The sequence below is a fragment of the Pygocentrus nattereri genome, chromosome 21, assembly GCF_015220715.1.
Source record: "Pygocentrus nattereri isolate fPygNat1 chromosome 21, fPygNat1.pri, whole genome shotgun sequence".
Classification (NCBI taxonomy): domain Eukaryota; kingdom Metazoa; phylum Chordata; class Actinopteri; order Characiformes; family Serrasalmidae; genus Pygocentrus; species Pygocentrus nattereri.
Window position 1 is genome coordinate 117020 of NC_051231.1, and position 21447 is coordinate 138466.

The 21447-nt window shown below is 42.6% G+C and overlaps 1 protein-coding gene across 1 annotated transcript in view; it reads left to right on the top strand.

The window, feature by feature from the left end:
• The window catches only part of draxin (dorsal inhibitory axon guidance protein), a 46817-nt gene that overhangs the window by 20919 nt on the left and 4451 nt on the right, over positions 1-21447 (top strand). Inside the window, exons 2-5 of the mRNA XM_017685804.2 lie at positions 2349-2802; positions 4521-4720; positions 19940-20060; positions 21062-21151. Of these exons, the coding sequence (XP_017541293.1) occupies positions 2367-2802; positions 4521-4720; positions 19940-20060; positions 21062-21151 (847 nt within the window). The 5' untranslated portion in view covers positions 2349-2366. The remainder of the gene's footprint in view (positions 1-2348; positions 2803-4520; positions 4721-19939; positions 20061-21061; positions 21152-21447) is intronic.

Here is a 21447-nt window from a genome sequence, read left to right on the forward strand (position 1 = left end):
TGATGGTGATCATTAGCGTCCGGACCAGCAGGACAGTGTTCGGTCTGTACCGGACGATAAAAACCCAGTTTAGGGCGAGAAACACAAACACACATCAGCAAATCCACCAATGAGTGAATCACTTCTGATATTAATGCACAGAAAAATAAAATAAACACAGTAAGAAGGGCGAAGCTGAAGCTTCCTATTCGCCAGCTTCTCGGTCCAGCAGTTCCATTCTGGTGCCTGAAGCTGCATCATTTAAGGTGGAACGGGAAAATTTGAACAAGAAGCCGGCTAATAAGAAGCTGACTTCAGGTTTGTGTAAGAAGGTTCTAACGTTAATCTATTATGAATATCTACACTTCTCTATTCTGTCTACAAAAACTGCTGAGACAGGACCGCCCCCCCCCATCCCCCTGTATAATCATACAGATAAGCATGATTATGTCCACCAATGATTTCTTACAGCTGCGAGTATTCCTTCCAAAGCTAGCTTAAGCATCTCATCTAAAGGTGTGGAGCAGATGTAACTATGGTGAGGTGTCTGGTGCCATGACATCATCACACTACTACATAAAGCTGAGATCCTCTGAATAGCCTGTTAAATGAAATAAGCTTTATATAAAACCAGAGGAAAAACGATCACATCAGCAGGATCTCTGAGCTTCACCACCCACGTGGCCATATCTACACAAACACCACACGCACAATAAACACCACACAGACAATAAACACCACACAGACAATAAACACCACACAGACGATAAACACCACACACACAATAAACACCACACAGACAATAAACACCACACAGACGATAAACACCACACACACAATAAACACCACACACACAATAAACACCACACAGACAATAAACACCACACACACAATAAACACCACACAGACAATAAACACCACACAGACAATGAACATCACACACACAATAAACACCACACAGACGATAAACACCACACACACAATAAACACCACACAGGCAATAAACACCACACACACAATAAACATCACACACACAATAAACACCACACAGACGATAAACACCACACAGACAATAAACATCACACACACAATAAACACCACACACACAATAAACACCACACAGACGATAAACATCACACACAATAAACACCACACAGACGATAAACACCACACACACAATAAACACCACACAGACAATAAACATCACACACACAATAAACACCACACACAATAAACACCACACAGACGATAAACATCACACACACAATAAACACCACACACACAATAAACACCACACACGCAATAAACACCACACAGACAATAAACACCACACAGACGATAAACACCACACACACAATAAACACCACACACACAATAAACACCACACACACAAACAATAAACACCACACAGACAATAAACACCACACACACAATAAACATCACACACACGATAAACACCACACAGACGATAAACACCACACACACAATAAACACCACACACACAATAAACACCACACAGACGATAAACACCACACACACAATAAACACCACACACACAATAAACACCACACACACAATAAACACCACACAGACGATAAACACCACACAGACGATAAACACCACACAGACCATAAACACCACACAGACGATAAACACCACACAGACGATAAACACCACACAGACCATAAACACCACACAGACGATAAACACCACACAGACGATAAACACCACACAGACGATAAAGACCACACATACGATAAACACCACACAGACAATAAACACCACACACACAATAAACACCACACAGACAATAAACACCACACACAATAAACACCACACACACAATAAACACCACACAGACGATAAACACCACACAGACGATAAACACCACACCACACAGACGATAAACACCACACAGACGATAAACACCACACAGACGATAAACACCACACACACAATAAACACCACACACAATAAACACCACACAGACGATAAACACACAGACATGAATGTGGATCACTGCGTTCCCATCTGTTATATAATCCTATCCCACTTTCTTGGAGCAATATTCCTGGGATAGTGGAATTCTGGGCAGTATCTTTCTTAAACTGCCGCTCTGTGATGGTACTGAATGCTGTCCAGCGGCGATGCTAACCTCCCCAAAATGGCGGTGCTGATGACATGGCTGGCTGTTATTAGTACAATTGATTTCAGAAGAAACATTCGAGGAACAGGGGTTCAAACTTTTGGATGTATTGTGTAGATCTTTAGACATTTCGATTGTGGGTTGTTGTTCATGTAGCGCAGTTACAAGCAGACTGATGGCCATTTACTGACCCGTCATGTCCCTGTTTTTCTCTGACCAACAGGAGGTGCTGGAAGTGAAGATGAAGTCCAGCTGGTGCTTACCTTTTGCCCTCCTCCTTGCCACCCTCCCCCCTCCCTCACAAAGCAGTGAGAGCCTGCCGGTGAACACCAAGCGGGGCCTGAGGCAGGTTTCTACTGCCAACAGAAACGTCCTGCAGGACCATGAGGCTGCGCTGCCACACGCAGGCCACCGGAGGAGGCAGGGGGCACTTTCCCATAGGCCTCTGCAGCCAGCCACCCGGCCTGAGGATGACGGGCCAGGCCTGGAGGGCTTGAGCCCCGTCAGGTTGGAGATGGGACCTGGGGAGCGGGAGAGAGGTCACGGCGGAGTCAGAGGTCTTTCTCACATGAGGGACAATCACCCTCCAGGAGGAGAGTTCACGCGTAAGGGCAGAAGACACGGACACCAGCCTGATCACCGGAGACATGGCCGCAGGGACAAGACTCGAGGGAAAGGTGCCTGAATGGATTAGCCTCCAATATTGATTGAGATGTTGATTTAAAGGACAAACAAATTCTCGTCCTTTCTTAAGGCTGTTTTACCACACTGCACTCTGTGTATTTATAAGGTGATGTACAGCACATTAGCTGTGATCTGCTGTAGGGAGGCACATTTTCTGACACTGGGAGGCAGTTTAAATGTCCATAGTGTGGTAGCTGCATTTGTCAAAATATGGTTAAATGGGAAAATTAAATGGTTATAATGGCAACAGAGCCATTCAGAATGGTTTAGTGTGAATTATACAACAGTCAGTTCCAGTCACGTGAGCTGATTGGTTGAGAGTTGTTCTAACTGCTGTCATTTCACCATAACATCACAAACACTGTATCACTCCACTAAGATGCTGTTGCTAAGCAACGACTCTGACAGTTGTAGGAGACGCTTGAGCCATCTGAACGTTTTTACTTCTTACTTTGCCACAAACAGAAAACGGACACTGTTAAGACCACATCTGACCAACAGCCGATTTGGTCCGACTCTGAAGACGAGACGACACTAAATTCCCAAACTGTCGTCTCCACTGAGCAGCTTTTCAGTCGGCAGCTGTGACAGAAGAACAGCTGAACAACCTGGAATCAGCCAGAAATGAACCCAACACCATTCGCCAAACTAAACGGGCTGTAAGAAGCTTTACAGACCAGCTGGAACAAAACAACATTAATACTGATCTGGACAAACTGACCAAACTGAGCTGAACCTGATATTGGGTCAGTTTTACGGCTCAGTCTGATTTGGTCCGACTCTGAAGATCAGACACGTCTGGCGAATGGTGTTGGGTTCATTTCTGGCTGATGCACATTGTTGGCATATGACATCTTTACCAACTACCCCATTAAAGAAATATACATATTATTCTTTTAAAAAATATTTCCATTATTTTAGCAACTTTATATAACAAAAACACTAAGTAATAATTCTTTGACCACTTCTATTCCTCTATTTATGATTTTTGGACAGTGCAAAGGGCAGCTGACATTTTCCATTTACATGAAAAAGAGAAAAAATTTACATTTTGTTACGAAAGCAACGTGTTTCCTAAACTAGATTGGTTTTACTAACTTTACTATGCCTGAAGTGTCCACTGGGCGGCTGTATTATTTTCAGAAATATAAATATGAGATCAGTGTTGGCAGATACTCAGCATTAAAAGTCTCATATTGAGATAAAAAAAACCTGATTTGAACATTTCTAGTTGCTAAAAACAATTAGCACTTTGTGAAAGTAGTGTTAATTGGTATCTGCAACCTTCAGGTCTACCTGCAGGTCCTAAGGTCAGATGATGTCCACTTCACAGGTCTAATTAATTGATTTATTGAGTCCAGTCATGCATTCAGTGCTCCCAACAGCAGCATCAACAACGTTCTTTCTAGCTATTCACCCTGAATGACTGAATACATGCCTTTATTATCATCAGTAAGACAAAATTTAATGCTGTGTGTAAAGAGTAGTTAAAAGCATAAATACGTTCTATTAAACCTCCAAACAGAAACTCAAAAGTACATCGTGTTATGTTCTTAACTGCATGTAAGATTTATTCGGAGTAATTTTGTACCATTTCCTTTGGTCCATTCTTCATGACATCTTCTCACAGGCTAAAGTGCAGCTGAACAAGGTTTTGTTATGACAGCAAAAAATTATACGACGTCTCTTTCTTTGTCTCTCTCTCCCTCAGGGTTCTTCCCTGACCCTAAAGCAGAATTAGGGTCTTTAATGAAGGACTTTGATGTACTGGACGACAGCCCCGACACACTCTCACCCAATCGCGACGCGTCTGTGGCCTCCAAGGCCCCCTCCCCGGCTTCCCGCATCTCGGTTGCCACGGCGACAAGCGAGCATCCCCCAACTCTGCCCCCGGCCTCCACCAAACCCCAGGTAACCACTCGGCCAGACGTATCCTTGAATATGAAGCTCCATTGTGCTTCTGAATGTGCTGAGTGTGTTGTTCCTCTGGAGGGATTTATCCCCATTCGCTGACGCTCTGCTGAGGCCTGGGTTTCCGCATGACGTGTGCTTCTGAATGGTGCGATTATTTTTTGGACAACAGAGAGTCAGAGAAGATGGTGAATGTGTTGCAGAAGACAGAATAAGGAAAATAGGTCATTTGTCTGGTTTCCAGTATTTGTTGTAAGAGTTTTAGTTTTTAGTTTTTTTTTAGTCACTCCTTTGTCACCAAACAATTTGTGAATGAATTCACAAAGTATCACTGCTGTTTAGAGAGATTTAGAGAGATGCTTTCTTCATCATCCCAATTCCTGTTATAATCTGACAATATTTTACCATACAAAGCGTTTAGAGGGATAGAACTGCATGATAACTGTCATAAATTGAATATTGATTTTTTAATGATACTGATGAAATAAATACCAACCACCTCAGTGCACTTGAAGAATCTTTTGAGATGAAGGTCTTTATAGAATCATAAAAAAGGACTGTTCAAAGGTCATGAATTTAGTGGAAAAATATGCAGTCATGTCCATAAGTATTTGGGCAGGGACCCAATTTTTGCCTGTATACACCACCACAAAGGATTTGAAATGAACCTCTTCAACTCCTCGAGACCACCGGTGGTCCCAAACCGCACTTGGTCATGTTCTCCATAAAGTTCATACTCCATAAGCTCCATTCAGAAGCTGGGCGTCGTGTGAGGCTGTAGCTCTTCTCTCCAGTCTAATAGACGGTGACGTCATTTTAAACCCTTATAATAAAAGAAGCTGAACTCAAGTTTGTTTTTCTACTGAAAGTCGACCCGTTTTTCCCCAAATCTGGGCTCTAAACTATAAACAGACGGCGTCTCTTCAGTGATCTGCTCTGGAAACATCACTTTTAGAAGACAACACAAAGAGCGGCGCAGATTTTTGGCCTTTTTTTTTGGCATATAATAATGTGCATATCATAAAACACACATTCTGTTAATCTGAGACAACTTTTACAAAAAGTAAAGAAAGAAAGAAAAATTTATGTTTATTTTATGCAGTTAATGAATAATTTGCCTTATGATTTGTTTGTGGAAATTCAGATGGACAAACCAAAATATACCCTGTTAAGCAGTCATGACTGAAGTGTAGACTTCAGCTTTAATCAAATATTGCAGTGACTACGTAGGAACCACAATCATTCTTCACATAGCCCCTCCATTTTCACAGGCTCAAAAGTAATTGAACAAACTAACAATTATAAACACATTATTTTTATTCCTTTTTTTCATTTTCAGTCAATGACTGCCTGAAGTCTGGAACCCATAGACGACACCAGTTTCTGAGTTTCCTCCCTTTAAATGCTTTGCAAGGCCTTCAGCTGCTGCTTGTTTGTGCTTTTGTGTATGTTTTGGGTCATTGTCCACTGTGAAGTGATGTCCTATCAGTTTTGCAGCATTTGACTGACTAACCCTACATTTTTCTTTGAATCATAAGCCCATCCTTTCTTTCTCTATACTCTTCTCTTCCCATCATTCTGGTACAAGCTGGTCTTGGTTTCATCTGTCCAAAGGATCTTATTCCAAAATCTGGGTAGGCTTTTTTATTTTGGAGTAATTTTGGAGTAAGATGGATGAAGTGGTAGATGGTGTCCCTAGAGAGGAGAGATTAGTGATTGGTGCAGACTTCAATGGACATGTTGGTGAAGGGAACAGAGGGGATGAAGAGGTGCTGGGTATGTATGGTGTGAAAGACAGAAATGCGGAAGGTCAGATGGTTGTAGATGTTGCAGAGAGAATGGAAACGGCTGTGGTGAACACGTATTTTCAGAAGAGGGAAGAACATAGGGTGACATACAAGAGTGGAGGGAGGTGCACACAGGTGGATTATATCCTTAGCAGGAGATGCCACCTCAAGGAGATTGGAGATTGTAAAGTGGTGCCAGGGGAAAGTGTAGCAAGGCAGCATAGGGTGGTTGTCTGTAGAATGAGATTAGAAACAGAGAAGAGGAAGAGAGTGAAGACAGAGCCAAAGATTAGATGGTGGAAGCTGAAGGAGGAGGATGGTTGCAGGCAGTTCAGGGGAAAATTGCAACAGGCCCTTGGGGGCAGTGAGGAGCTACCTGAGGACTGGGAAACTACAGCTATGGTGGTGAGAGAAACTGGCAAGAATGTGTTGGGTGTTTCGTCTGGTCAGAGGAAATAAGACAAGGAAAGTTGGTGGTGGAATGAGGAAGTCCAGGAGAGTATTCAGAAGAAGAAGGCAGCTAAGAAAAAGTGGGATAACCAGAGAGATGAAGGAAGTAGGCAGGAGTTCTGTGAGGCTAGTCGCATATCGAAAAGAATGGTGGCGAAGGCAAAGGCTCAGGCCTATGATGAGCTGTATGAGAGGCTGGACAGTAAAGAAGGAGTAAAGGACTTGTATCGTTTGGCTAAACAGAGAGATAGAGCTGGAAAGGATGTACAGCAGGTTAGGCTGATAAAGGATAGAGAGGGAAATGTACTAGTGAGGGAACAGAGAGTGTTGAGTAGATGGAAGGAGGACTTTGAAGAACTAATGAATGAGGAAAACGAGAGAGAGAGGAGGACGACGGGCAGAGAGATAGTGGATCGGGAAGTGCAGAGAATTAGTAAGGTGGAAGTGAGGGCAGCTTTAAAAAGGATGAAGAATGGAAAGGCAGTTGGTCCAGATGACATACCTGTGGAGGTATGGAGATGTTTAGGAGAGAAGGCAGTGGACTTTTTAACCAGGTTGTTTAACAAAATCCTGGAGAGTGAGAGGACGCCTGATGAGTGGAGAAGCAGTGCACTGGTCCCCATTTTTAAGAACAAGGGTGATGTGCAGAGCTGCAGTAACTACAGAGGTATAAAGTTGATGAGCCACACCATGAAGGTATGGGAAAGAGTTGTTGAAGCAAGGCTAAGGCGAGAGGTCCAGATCAGTGAGCAGCAGTTTGGTTTCATGCCCAGAAAGATGCCATTTTTGCGTTGAGAGTGTTGGTAGAGAAGTACAGAGAAGGCCAGAAGGAACTGCATTGTGTCTTTGTGGATCTAGAGAAGGCAGGTGATAGGGTGCCAAGACAGGAACTGTGGTACTGTATGAGGAAGTCAGGTGTAGCTGGGTGGTGCAGGACATGTATGAGGATAGTGAGACAGTGGTGAGGTGTGCAGTTGGAGTGAAAAATGGTTTCAAGGTGAAGGTGGGGTTACATCAGGGATCAGCTTTGAGCCCCTTCTTGTTTGCAATGGTGATGGACAGGTTGACAGATGAGGTCAGGCAGGAGGCTCCATGGACCATGATGTTTACAGATGACATTGTAATCTGTGGTGAGAGTAGAGAGCAGGTGGAAGAGAATCTGGAGAGGTGGAGGTTTGCACTGGAGAGGAGAGGAATGAAGGTCAGTAGAGACAAGACAGAATACATGTGTGTGAATGAGAGGGAGGCAGGTGGAAAGGTTAAGATGCAAGGAGTAGAGGTCGTAAAGGTGGATGACTTCAAATATCTTGGGTCAACCATCCAGAGCAATGGACAGTGCAGAAAAGAGGTGAAGAAGAGGGTGCAGGCAGGATGGAGTGGGTGGAGACGGGTGTCAGGGCTGATGTGTGACAGAAGGATAGCAGCAAGAGTGAAAGGGAAGGTCTACAAGACAGCAGTGCGTCCTGCTATGATGTATGGTTTGGAGAACCTGTGGCTCTGTCTAAAAGACAGGAGGCTGAGCTGGAGGTGGCGGAGATGAAGATGCTGAGATTTTCGTTGGGAGTGACCAGGCTGGACAAGATTAGAAATGAGCAGATCAGAGGGACAGTGAAGGTGGAGCAGTTTGGAGATAAAGCCAGAGAGGCCAGGTTGAGATGGTTTGGACATGTGTTGAGGAGGAATAGTGGATATATTGGTCAAAGAATGTTGGAGATGGAGCTGCCGGGCAGAAGGAGAAGAGGTAGACCTCAGAGGAGGTTTATGGATGTAGTGAAGGTGGACATGGAGATGGTTGGTGTGAAAGTAGAGGAGGCAGTGGATAGGGCAAGATGGAGGCAGATGATCCGCTGTGGCGACCCCTAAAGGGAGCAGCTGAAAGAAGAAGAAGAAGAAGAAGAAGAAGAAGTTATACAGCCAGAAATAATGAAAAATGTGGAATTTACACAGAAACACGCTTTCGGTGTTATTTTACTTTATGGAGACACAGCAAAACAGAAACTGTGTGTCAGTCAAAAATTTAGCTCTTTGGCTTTTACGTCCTTAAATTGAATTTGAGCTTGTCTAATAATTAATAACAGATAATAATCTAAGCATTAATGTACATTTACAATGTGCTTTTTATCACCAGCAAAAATTTCTAAGCATTAAAGAACGTTCCTAAACACAGATCCTGCTGCTGAGGGACTCGGCTGGGCAGATTTATTTAGCTGTGCCGCTCCGCCTCAGTTAATTTATCACTGTACACTGCCTGGGCGGGATCATGTCCCTCTTTTCATCACACAAGCCATATTACCCAGCTTCCCCAGTGCATGCTGGGAAGGAGGCAGGGGGGGGGGTGCTTAACAGCACCAACATGGAAAGAGAGGTGTTACACACCCATCCTCCTCCTTATTTCTCCTCATTACCATCTGTTCTTCTCTCTCTTCCTCACCCTTTGGCTCAAACATGTACCCCCTGTCCCTACACAGGCAATCAATGGCCCATATAAACACAGGCAATCAATGGCCCATATAAACACAGGCAATCAATGGCCCATATAAACACAGGCAATCAATGGCCCATATAAACACAGGCAATCAGTGGCCCATATAAACACAGGCAATCAATGGCCCATATAAACGCAGGCAATCAATGGCCCATATAAACACAGGCAATCAGTGGCCCATATAAACACAGGCAATCAATGGCCCATATAAACACAGGCAATCAGTGGCCCATATAAACACAGGCAATCAATGGCCCATATAAACACAGGCAATCAATGGCCCATATAAACACAGGCAATCAATGGCCCATATAAACACAGGCAATCAATGGCCCATATAAACACAGGCAATCAATGGCCCATATAAACACAGGCAATCAGTGGCCCATATAAACACAGGCAATCAATGGCCCATATAAACGCAGGCAATCAATGGCCCATATAAACACAGGCAATCAGTGGCCCATATAAACACAGGCAATCAATGGCCCATATAAACACAGGCAATCAGTGGCCCATATAAACACAGGCAATCAATGGCCCATATAAACACAGGCAATCAATGGCCCATATAAACACAGGCAATCAATGGCCCATATAAACACAGGCAATCAGTGGCCCATATAAACACAGGCAATCAATGGCCCATATAAACACAGGCAATCAATGGCCCATATAAACACAGGCAATCAGTGGCCCATATAAACACAGGCAATCAATGGCCCATATAAACACAGGCAATCAGTGGCCCATATAAACACAGGCAATCAATGGCCCATATAAACACAGGCAATCAATGGCCCATATAAACACAGGCAATCAGTGGCCCATATAAACACAGGCAATCAATGGCCCATATAAACACAGGCAATCAATGGCCCATATAATGGAAAACAGAATGTTGTTTGAATTAAGAGGATAAAGTGCTGTATGTACATTGTTAGAGTTTCATAACATCCATACAATCTACATCTAGAAACTAAACTGAAGAAACAGCCCAGTCATCATGAACAGATTTCAGAGCCACTCGTTTCTCCCTGATGGAAACTGTTTACCTTCAGTGTTTTGTGCTTCTGATCATTTTAATAGACGTCAGCGTCAGGGGCGAGGCTAGGGTATTTTTAGTGGTGCTAGAGCACCACCGTGAGGTTGCTCAGCACCCCCTGGCTCAACACATTTTTTAAATATTATATTATGCAAAAAACTTGCTCTGCACCTGCGCAATACTTTGGTTCGACTGGCCAATCTGGCAACCCTGCTTCAAAACGAGGCTTGTGACCAGTCCACTTATCAATTATATCTCTTCTGATTGGTTGGCACATTCACGCGACTGCTTGCTGCTAGAATTGTCTACAGCTTGGCATTTTGTTCTGGTCGTAAGCTAGCTGTTCACATTCTACATTTCTGGATCTGCGAGGCAGCCAGCACCTGAGCTGGGGTGAGAAGGTATGTTTCTTCACTGCAAAAAAAAAATCTTAACAAGTAAAATTAAGTCATTTTAAGGCAATAAATCTTTTTTTCTCTGATAAGAATTTTTGACTTACTAGGCATTGCAAGTTTTAGGATTATTTTGCTTATTTTAAGTATAATGAACTTAATCAGTCTTACTTAGAATTTTTACCCTATTTTAAGTCATTTGAACTCAAAACAAGCACAAAAAAACTAACCGTTCAAGTTAATTAAATTTTTCAGTTTACATGCTAAAAACACAATGATTTGTACTTGATTTAAGATTCACTTCACTCATTTTGGGATTTTGTGATTGCTTATTTTAAGAAATCTTAATAAGAAAAAAAATCTTACCCCATTGGCAGATTACTTTGCTTAATATAAGCATTTACGTCTTAATTTACATATATTTTGTCTATTTTTTTGCCAATGGATTTTTTGCAGTGTTCAGTAGACGTGTGTCGACTGATTATAATACATCATGGCGTTGAGGTTCACTGATAACTCAATCCTAGATTGGTCCGGTTATAAGCGAATGTGTGTGTGGCAATGCCTTGATGCAGCAGCTTTTCGTAGCTTAGTTAAAGTTAGCTGGCTAATGCTGGAGGGCATTTAGCCTACTTTGAAACCTTGTGAATGAAATATGGGTAAAGAGTGCAGCCGAGTGAACTTCCCCAACGTTAGACCGTGCATTTGGAGAGCTGTAGTTGGCCAAGTCAGTTGCATTTAGTTAATGGAACATTGGGAAAATCTGACCGATTGTCTGTCTTTCCATAGATGGACATACATTCTTTTTTTAAGAACAAAGGTGAACGCTCAACTTCAGGTGAGAGAGAAAAAGACTGAAATAGTTTTGTCAGTTTATAACAGTCAATAGAATAGTCCCTTAATGTGGCTTGCAGTAGCTATCCTCTTTCATTGAATTTTAAGATGGAATTTAATGGAGAAAAAGATGAGCAGAGAGACCTGGTAAGGAATGGTAGTGGCTTATTTGAAATAGCTTCTCCCATCAATTATAGGGTTATATAATTGTTTGTCAATTAACACAGCTACATTAAGAAATGTGTTAATATTTGAAGACTGCTAGTAGGCTTACAATAAAATGTTTTTAGGAGAAAGGAAGAAGGATAGAGAGAGTGAGGACTGTGAAAGGGAGGAACATATACAAGTAGCGGGTAAGAAGAATAAAAACAGGCCACTGTTGTATATTATTTCATCCAAATACTGTTAATATTGTAAATTAATAGCTTTGTTATGTCTTATATATATATATATATATATATGGGTCAATGAATGTACTGATAATGTGCTGATAATCAACTCGCTCATTTAATGCATACAATGGTGGTATTAGCTGTGGTTGCACCACCCTGACTGCTATTACTAAAACGTCATTGACCCATATATATATATATATATATATATATATATATATATATATAATTTTATTTTTATTTATTTTTTCTGAATCATGTTGCTACAGAAACAGAGGAGGAGGAGCATATTGGTGAAGGTGACAGGGAGTTCAGTGGAGAAGCAGAACAAGAACAGGCAGCAGCATCAGCATCAGTTTCGACAGAGACAGCTTTAGATTTAGGTGACAGAAACACAGGTCCTAAACAAGTAAAGCTAGCCCAATACCCACAAAGTGTGTTTGGCACACAAAAAAGGGCCTTCCAGTTCAACTGGTTTCAAAGCTTTAATTGGCTTGAATACTCCTGTAAAAGGGATGCTGCATTCTGCTATGCATGCAGGGTGTTTGGGCGAAATTTAAAACAGGACGTATTTGTTAGTGGTGGTGTGAAAAATTGGAGGAAGGCACTCAGCTTCTACCACAAGCATGAATCCTCACAGTCCCATAAAGATAGTGTCATTCGTTGGCAGAGCTACAAAGCAAGTCTTTTGAAGGGTAGTGTCGTACAACAAATTGAGAGTGCTACTTCCACTGAAGTGCAAGAGAGAAGGGAGTACTTAAAACGCATTGTAGCAGTAACCTCCATGTTGGGGAAACAGGGAATTCCATTCAGGGGTCACGATGAGTCTTGTGAAAGCCACGATAAAGGAATGTTTGCAGAATGCTTCAAACTGGTGCAGAAATTTGACCCATTTCTCAAAAGTTACACTCCTCCACTGAACACCACATATCTTTCAAGTTGCAGTCAGAATGAAATGGTACAGTGTTGTGCAGAGGAGGTCACTGCAACTATTGTGAAGGAGATGAGGGAAGCGCAGATGTTTGCCATTATGGCTGATGAAGCCAGGGATGGAAAAAGGGAACAGCTATCACTCTGTGTGAGGTATGTCACAGGCAGAATGATTAAAGAAAGATTTCTAGCCCTAACAGAGTTGATGGGCTTTGATGCTGAGTCAATTGCCAACACCATTGAGCAACAGTTAGCTCTAAATGGCATTGGAGATCTCAAATGTGTGGCTCAAACGTACGATGGTGCAGCAGTGATGAGTGGGGCTGTGGGCGGTGTCCAGGCCCATTTCAGAAAGAAACACCCCGAAGCAGTGTATGTACATTGTTATGCCCATGAATTGAACCTTGTTTTATGTCACACATGCAGGGCAATTTCTGAGGCCAGAGAGTTTTTTGAAATATTGGAAAGTGTCTACTCATTTTTCAGTTCATCACTGGTGAACCACCACAAGTTTGTAGAGACACAAACAAGACTAGGGTTACAGCAAACTGAACTTGTCCAGTTGTCAAGCACACGTTGGGCATGCCAACTCCGTTCAGTAAATTGTGTTCTTGACAACTTCCCTGCCATCATTGAATGCCTCCTTGGTATTAATACACCTTTGGCTGTGGGACTGAGAGTGAAACTCTGCAAATTCTCCTCTGTGTACTTGCTTGTCATGTTCCACACTCTCCTGTCATTATGTGCAGGTTTGCACTTGTATCTGCAGAAGGAGAACATCGACCTTGCCAGAGCCATGGAGTACAAAAACGCAGTCACCGACTCCCTTAAGGAGAAGCGCAGTGACTCCACTGCTGGTGAGCTGCATGCCAGAGCATTGGCAATTTGTGATGCTAACAAACTGGTCGTCTCTGATGAATCGTCTAAGCAGAGACGTAAAACTAAGAGAATGGTGGACTATGTGGTTGAGTCTAATTGTGGGGCTGGGGCAGGCAGTGAGGCAACTAGTTCTTCCAATGCAGATGACCTCAAACAGAGGCTACTGTTTCCTTGTTTAGACAGAATGCTAGCAGAACTGGAAAAGAGGTTTTCTGATGTAAGTGAGGAGCTTCTCTGTGGGATTCAGGCATGCTCTCCAAAATCTGAGCAGTTCTTGTCTGTGCCTCTCCTGTCAGCACTGGCATTGCACTATAACATTGACCTTAAGCCAGCGGAGGTGATGGTGGCCAGCAACTTTTTTAAGCGCAAGAACGAGACTGGAGGTGATGTTGAGGACATGCTGGCCGTATACAAGCAACTTGATGCTGACATGTTCCCTACTCTGAAAGCTACTGTTCAGGCTGCTCTTACTATCCCTGTTAGCAGCTGTAGCTGTGAGAGGTCCTTCAGTGCATTGCGCCGCCTACATACCTGGCTGAGGAGGACCATGGGGCAAAATAGACTCCATCATTTGGCTGTGATGTCAATTGAAAAAGAACTTCTTGACAGCATAAGTCCTGAAATTGTTATTGACAGATTTGCCAACCTTAAAGTGAGGCGACACCACTTAGTTCTTCCAAAATAAGTTGCTTAATTAGTAGTTGTTACCTTTTTTGTTTTTGTGTGAAGTGAATGGGATGTAAGTGGATGGATCTTTATTCCCCCATTAGGTGTTAAAATCTTCAGTTTGTCCTTCTGACCACTAGAGACCCCCCTGTCCTTGTTCTGTTTAGGGCCCTTCCTAATCCACACAGGAAGAGACCATATTTATTTATTTTATTTATTTGTGTGTTTTATTTATTTATTTATTTATTTATTTATTAAGGCATTATTGATATTATTAGCCTTGGGTGATTACAAAGTGTGGGTTTTTTTGTTGTTGTTTTTTTTTTGCTCAAGGATGCATTATTTTAGTGACCATTTTATTTTTTTTCTAGCATTTGTTTTTCTTTACTCCCAAAATAAATGTTGAGTTATCTTCAATATTTGTCTCAGGCTCTCTGTTATCCCTGTGAAGCCACAGTCTTTTGAAATGAAGTCAAGATTGAATGTTGTAGGGGAAAACACAACTCAAAGCAAAACTAATACGGCTCCAAAATTTATAAATGTACTAGTTCGCCTCAATTGGTGAGAAAAAATGTGCCTCTGTGAGCACTGGGGGCTGGGCACCCCTAAAGACCAGATCCTAAAATCGCCCCTGGTCAGCGTCACTAATTAATGACGTTCTATTAAAAGACTGGTTTACCAAGAGAGACGCTGGAGGACTTTCACCTGAAATGAGTTCATGAAGCCAGTCTGGTTATAAAAATGATAACAGGACATCAGAGCCAGAATTCCTCTTTTAGTACTTTTACTTTATACTTAAGTACATTTGAAGGGAAATACTTTAGTACTTTTACTCCAGTGGAGGTCTAAAGGGAGGAACTTCTACTTTTACTGGAGGAATATTTTACCTTGAGTATCTACTTTAACTCAGGTACAGGGTTTGTGTACTTCATCCACCACTGGTAATTTGGGGAAAAACGGGTCGACTTTAAGTAGAAAAACAAACTGAGTTCAGCTTCTTTTATTATAAGGGTTTAAAATGACGTCACCGTCTATTAGACTGGAGAGAAGAGCTACAGCCTCACACGACGCCCAGCTTCTGAATGGAGCTTATGGAATATGAAAGATATGAAGAATATGACGAAGTGCGTTTTGGACCCACAGGTGGTCCCAAGGAATTGAAGAGGTTAGACTCCAATGTGCTGCTGTCAATGTCGATTTCATGGACCTAACTGTGTGTTTATCTGTATCAATAATGGTTAAAAAAGGGTTAAAAGCCCTGTGACCAGGTGGTCAGCCTGTTTTGTATTCTGTATACAGGCACACTTGAGAGTTAAGACGGTCAGCGACGAATCCCTACTCGGGCTGATATGCTCATATAGATTTGAGCTCAATGACTCGATTCACCTCGGGCGCTCTTAATTAAGTTTCGATCAGTGGCAAGGCTTAGAATAAGAGGCCACAGAACCACAGTTCCTTTGTAATTAATCTAACTGGGCTGGACTGTCAGAGGTTTTGACGAATGCTTCTGTGCCGAGCAGAGCTGCAGAGTCGGAGGACGTGGTAATGGATATTTCTCCCACAGCTCGTTTGTTTGTTCCATTATCTGAACATTTCTTTTGGACACAAGGTCTTGATGGGAGTTTGCTTGTACATAAATTGGTAATTGTACTGTAAAGGCACGTCTGATGAGTCTGATGAGTCTGATGAGTCTGATGTTTTACAATCGCCGCTAGGTATTAATTTCCAGCAGCATCTGGAGATGCTGTTATAACTGTGAACTAATTATGTTTTATATTGGACAGCAGTGTCGCCTGCTGTGCTGGAATTGTGTAAATGTATATTTCAAGCTCAGATGTTTAAATGTGGTCCATACCGCGTACAATAATTGCTCCATAATTGCCTCCATTTTAATCACACTAGAGAGCATTGCTTGTCTTTCAGACTCAGACTGTCTCAGACATACATTACAGGTCTGCACAGAGGCCTCAGACCGACCCATACCCAGACCCTGCCCAGTAACTGACATGACCCGACCCGAACTGACACGACGCGCTCTTTCGTTTATTTTTTTTCCAAGGTTGGCAAAACCATTAGTTAGACTTTGTTGTACACATAGACTATGCAACACTGATATATATATATATATATATACATACATACACCGGTCAGGCGTAACGTTCTGACCGCCTCCTCGTTTCTACACTCACTGTCCATCTGATCAGCTCCACTTACTGTATAGCTGCACTCTGTAGTTCTACAGTTACAGACAGAGTGGATCAGACACAGCGGTGCTGCTGGAGTTTTTAAACACCTCAGTGTCACTGCTGGACTGAGAATAGTCCACCAACCAAAAATATCCAGCCAACAGCGTCCTGTGGGCAGCGTCTTTTGGGCAGCATCCTGTGGGCAGCGTCCTGTGGGCAGCGTCTTTTGGGCAGCGTCCTGTGGGCACTGACGAAGAACTAGAGGATGACCAACACAAACTGTGCAGCAGCAGATGAGCTGTTGTCTCTGACTTTACATCTACAAGGTGGACCAACAAGTTAGGAGTGTCCAGTAGAGTGGACAGTGAGTGGACACAGTGTTTAACAACTCCAGCAGCACTGCTGTGTCTGATCCACTCGTACTGATCCAAGTGCTAAACACATTTTCATGGTTAAACCACAGCAATTTCTATTGTCACTAACATGATGATCAAAACAAACCATTAAAAAATGAAAATTGTTAAATTAAAAATCTAATTGCAAATTGTAACAGGGAGCGAGGAGCCGGACGCATGTGCTGAGATAAGCGAGATTTATTAGGGGCAAATCCAGGGTCATGGTCAAAACAGTCCAGGTTCATATAGCCAACACGGACAGATCGGGGGACAGACATGACAGAACCCAGAATCAACACAACAAACAGAGACCGAGACATCAAACAAAGACCGGCAAACACACGGGGCAAACACACGGCTTAAGTATACACGGAAAACAAGGGGCAGGTGAAAACAATGAGGGGCGGAGTTACAAAACGAGGGGCAGGACTACAGATACCAAAACAAATGGACTAAACCAAAAACACCAACACATGGACAGGACTGGGAGGGGCCAATCGTGACACAAATCCTTTTCAGCCTTTATTCAATTGAACACACTACAAAGACGAGATATTTAATGTTCAAACGGATAAACTTTATTGTTTTTTGCAAATATTCACTCATTTTGAATTTGATGCCTGCAACACGTTCCAGAGAAGTTTCCCACTGTGTTACATCACCTTTCCTTTAACACTCAATAAGCGTTTGGGAACTGAGGACACTGATTGTTGAAGCTTTGTAGGTGGAATTCTTTCCCATTCTTGCTTGATGTCCAGCTTCAGCTGCTCAGCAGTCCGGGGGCTCCGCTGTCGTATTTTGAGCTTCATAATGCGCCACACATTTTCAATGGGAGACGGTCTGGACTGCAGGCAGGCCAGTCTAGTACCCGCACTCTTTTACTACGAAGCCACGCTGTTGGAACACCCTCTTTGGCCCGGAGGACACGACGTCCATGATTTCCAATTTACAGTTCCCGTCCTTCTGAAAAAACAGATAACAAGTACAAGTGATTTTTAAACAAAGTACAGATCTCTGAGATCTTAGTGGTAGAAATCTTTTAAAAACTGCCAGCAAAGCTCTGATTACCGATTGTGTTCAAGCAAAGCAGAATGAATAAATATCATAGATAAATATGAGAACAGGAGTGTTAAAAGAGTCCGAGTGCTAAACTGACCTGCCTGCAGTCCAGACCGGTCACCACTCATAACATTTGGCGCATTATATAAAGAAAAATACGATAAAGGAGGCCCTGAAACTGATAAACAGCTGAAATTCTGTAGCAAACAAAATGGGAAAACATTCACTCTACAACCAGTTCCATGATCAAGCTATACTCATTTCCATGGTTGCACTACACGCCTGGCCCTTCTTCCTAGCAGTGATTTGTGTTGCTGAAGATGTAATGAGAGCCGCGCATCACAGTCTTACACTATTATACTCTTACGCTCCTTCAGTCCTACACTGCCTCTCTGGCTCTGAAGCTTGGGTATTTTCTCCTTGGGAACAAGTGTCTTCTCCTCCTTCTGTCCTTCATGTTCTGCACCAGCTTCAGCCCCCTGGCAAAGGCACTGACGTCCTCTAAATATGCTCAGATACATGACATCAGAAACTGCAGGGGGTGTCTTTCAGTGTCTCTGTTTCTGTCTCATGTACAAGCTTCAGCCTTCGAGCGTGGGAACTATTATGAGAAAACAGGCATAAACAGCCTCTCTGGTGGAGCGCAGATATCAATAGCAGCTCACACTGGCTAGGGGAGGTGGTGAGGCCCTAAAGGCAGTGACTCCTGCACACTTGTTGATGGAATTTACAAAAACGTGACAGTGAGTTGTTGATCTCACCAAGAAAAGCTGCTCACTAGACATTTTTATTCAGTAGAAATGCTGCAATAAATAACACTTCAGCCCTCAAATTTACATATATACAGTTAAGACCTTGATAAAAATGCCTTTCCAAAACAGGGCCTGCACTAAATGCCAGACCTAATCCTAAACATAGTCGTAAACCTAATCCTTTTCTCATAATGTGTATTAGATACATCCGTATGTGATCAGAACAACCTACCATGTCCAGTAGTGTGTGAAGATTTGGGTGCCACAGGTCAAATGACATGTTTTGTTGATTTTCTAAGTGAATATAAGTGAACATGTCCTCTACATGTCACTGGACCAGTGGCACCATAGATTTCCGTGCCTGGATGCCGCCTTGCCTGCTGTTCTCTATCTGAGGTGGTGCGTCTGCGCGTCCGTCATGTTGGAGAGGTCAAGTGAACACATTCACTGGTACTGAGAGACGAAGAGTCTCAGGATTAAATCAGCCACACCTTCCTCACTACTCCACCCGTCTTCACCACGTCTGCTTGGTTCTAATCCTCAGACTCAGATTAATCCGGGCTGCGCGGATCTGCTCTCGGCAGCTTTTATTACTGTAATAACTGATGGTGATCATTAGCGTCCGGACCAGCAGGACAGTGTTCGGTCTGTACCGGACGATAAAAACCCAGTTTAGGGCGAGAAACACAAACACACATCAGCAAATCCACCAATGAGTGAATCACTTCTGATATTAATGCACAGAAAAATAAATACAGTAAAAAAGACAAAAAGGTTGCAAAAGTCTAAAATGTAAAACTCAGCAAATAAAAGACTTCTTAGCTTCAAACGTTTCCACATGACTGTGACGTAGCAACTCAGTGGAAAGTATACCATCAAAATAAAGTGTGACCCTGTACATTTGTGTGTGTGTGTGTGTGTGTGTGTGTGTGTGTGTGTGTGTGTGTGTGTGTGTGTGTGTGTGTAGAGGGCAGGTCGAGGAAAAGCTCAAGGTGAGGTCCTGCCTACTTTGGACATGGCTCTTTTCGACTGGACAGACTATGAAGACATGAAGCCTGTGGACAACTGGCCATCCAGTAAGAAAAAAGGTACAGCGCTGCTACACATACTTATCCACCCTCCTGCATCAAGGCCTTCCATAAGAGAGACCAATATAAATAATTCATCATTACAAGTAATTTCAGAACTCAAAGGGGCAAAATGAGATGGGCATTCAGCTTTTATAATATCCATTATTGATTTTTGAGAGCAGAGATGAGGCTTAAGCTGTAGTAGGAATCTAACAGAGATCTCTCAAACAACATCGTTGAAGTACAAAAGTTCAGAAGTTTGAAATCGCTTGTCATGTTAATATTCTGTCTAATAGGGCATGGACTGCACTTTTAATATTATAAACTAGACAAAAGGTTTTATGTAATATTTCAAGTATTTTGGGAAAAGCAAGAAGTTATAATACTATAAATAATATAAAAAATGAATAATATTGTTTGTTAGGGGCAGTCGTGGGCTGGAGGTCAGGGATCCAGCCTTTTGACCGGAAGGTCGCCGGTTCAATCCCCAGAGCCGACAGCACATGACTGAGGTGTCCTTGAGCAAGACACCTAACCCCCAACTGCTCCCCGGGCGTTGCGGATTGGGCTGCCCACCGCTCCGGGCAGGTGTGCTCACTGCCCCCTGGTGTGTGTGTGCTCACTAGAGTGTATGTGGTGTTTCACTGCACAGATGGGTTAAATGCAGAGGTGAAATTTCCCCGTTGTGAGACTAATAAGGGTCTCTTAATCTTAATACACTGCAATTACAATATTAATTGCCATAAGTTTTGATCAGCACTTTTAAAATTTCCAACATTTTGTATATTTATTTATAATAATTCTGTCCTTTCATTATTCTGTGCAGCTCTGTTTATTATTCTAGTTATTGATTTTAACTTTTTTTTTAGCTAATTATTTGAAATCTGGGAATTTGTAGTTGTAGCATATTAGTCATATTATACATGTTTCTGCAATCAAATAGGTTTCATATTACTGAGAACTTTGATGATGAATTGATGATGATTTACAAATAATTTGTTTGTTTGTTTTGTACAAAGACAAACGACGCAGCAAGAATATGAGCAATGGCAACACGACTGATCCTGACATCATTGAACCATGTGACCATCACCTCGACTGCCTCCCCGGTCAGTATTGCCACAAACTGGTCGGTGGGCAGGAAGGACAGGACAGGACAAGACAAATGAAATCAAATCAAATTTATTTGTAGAGCTTTTTACAGTGGATGTTGTCACAAAGCAGCTTCACAGAATTCCAGTAAAGACAGAGTTTTAACATGAATGTAAAACCCCCCAGTGGGCAAGCCGGGGGCGACGGTGGCCAGGAGAACCTCCCTCAGAGCTGAGGAGGAAACCTTGGGAGGAACCAGGCTCACCAGGGGGGACCCGTCCTCCTCTGGTCAGACTACCTACAGAGTTATTAT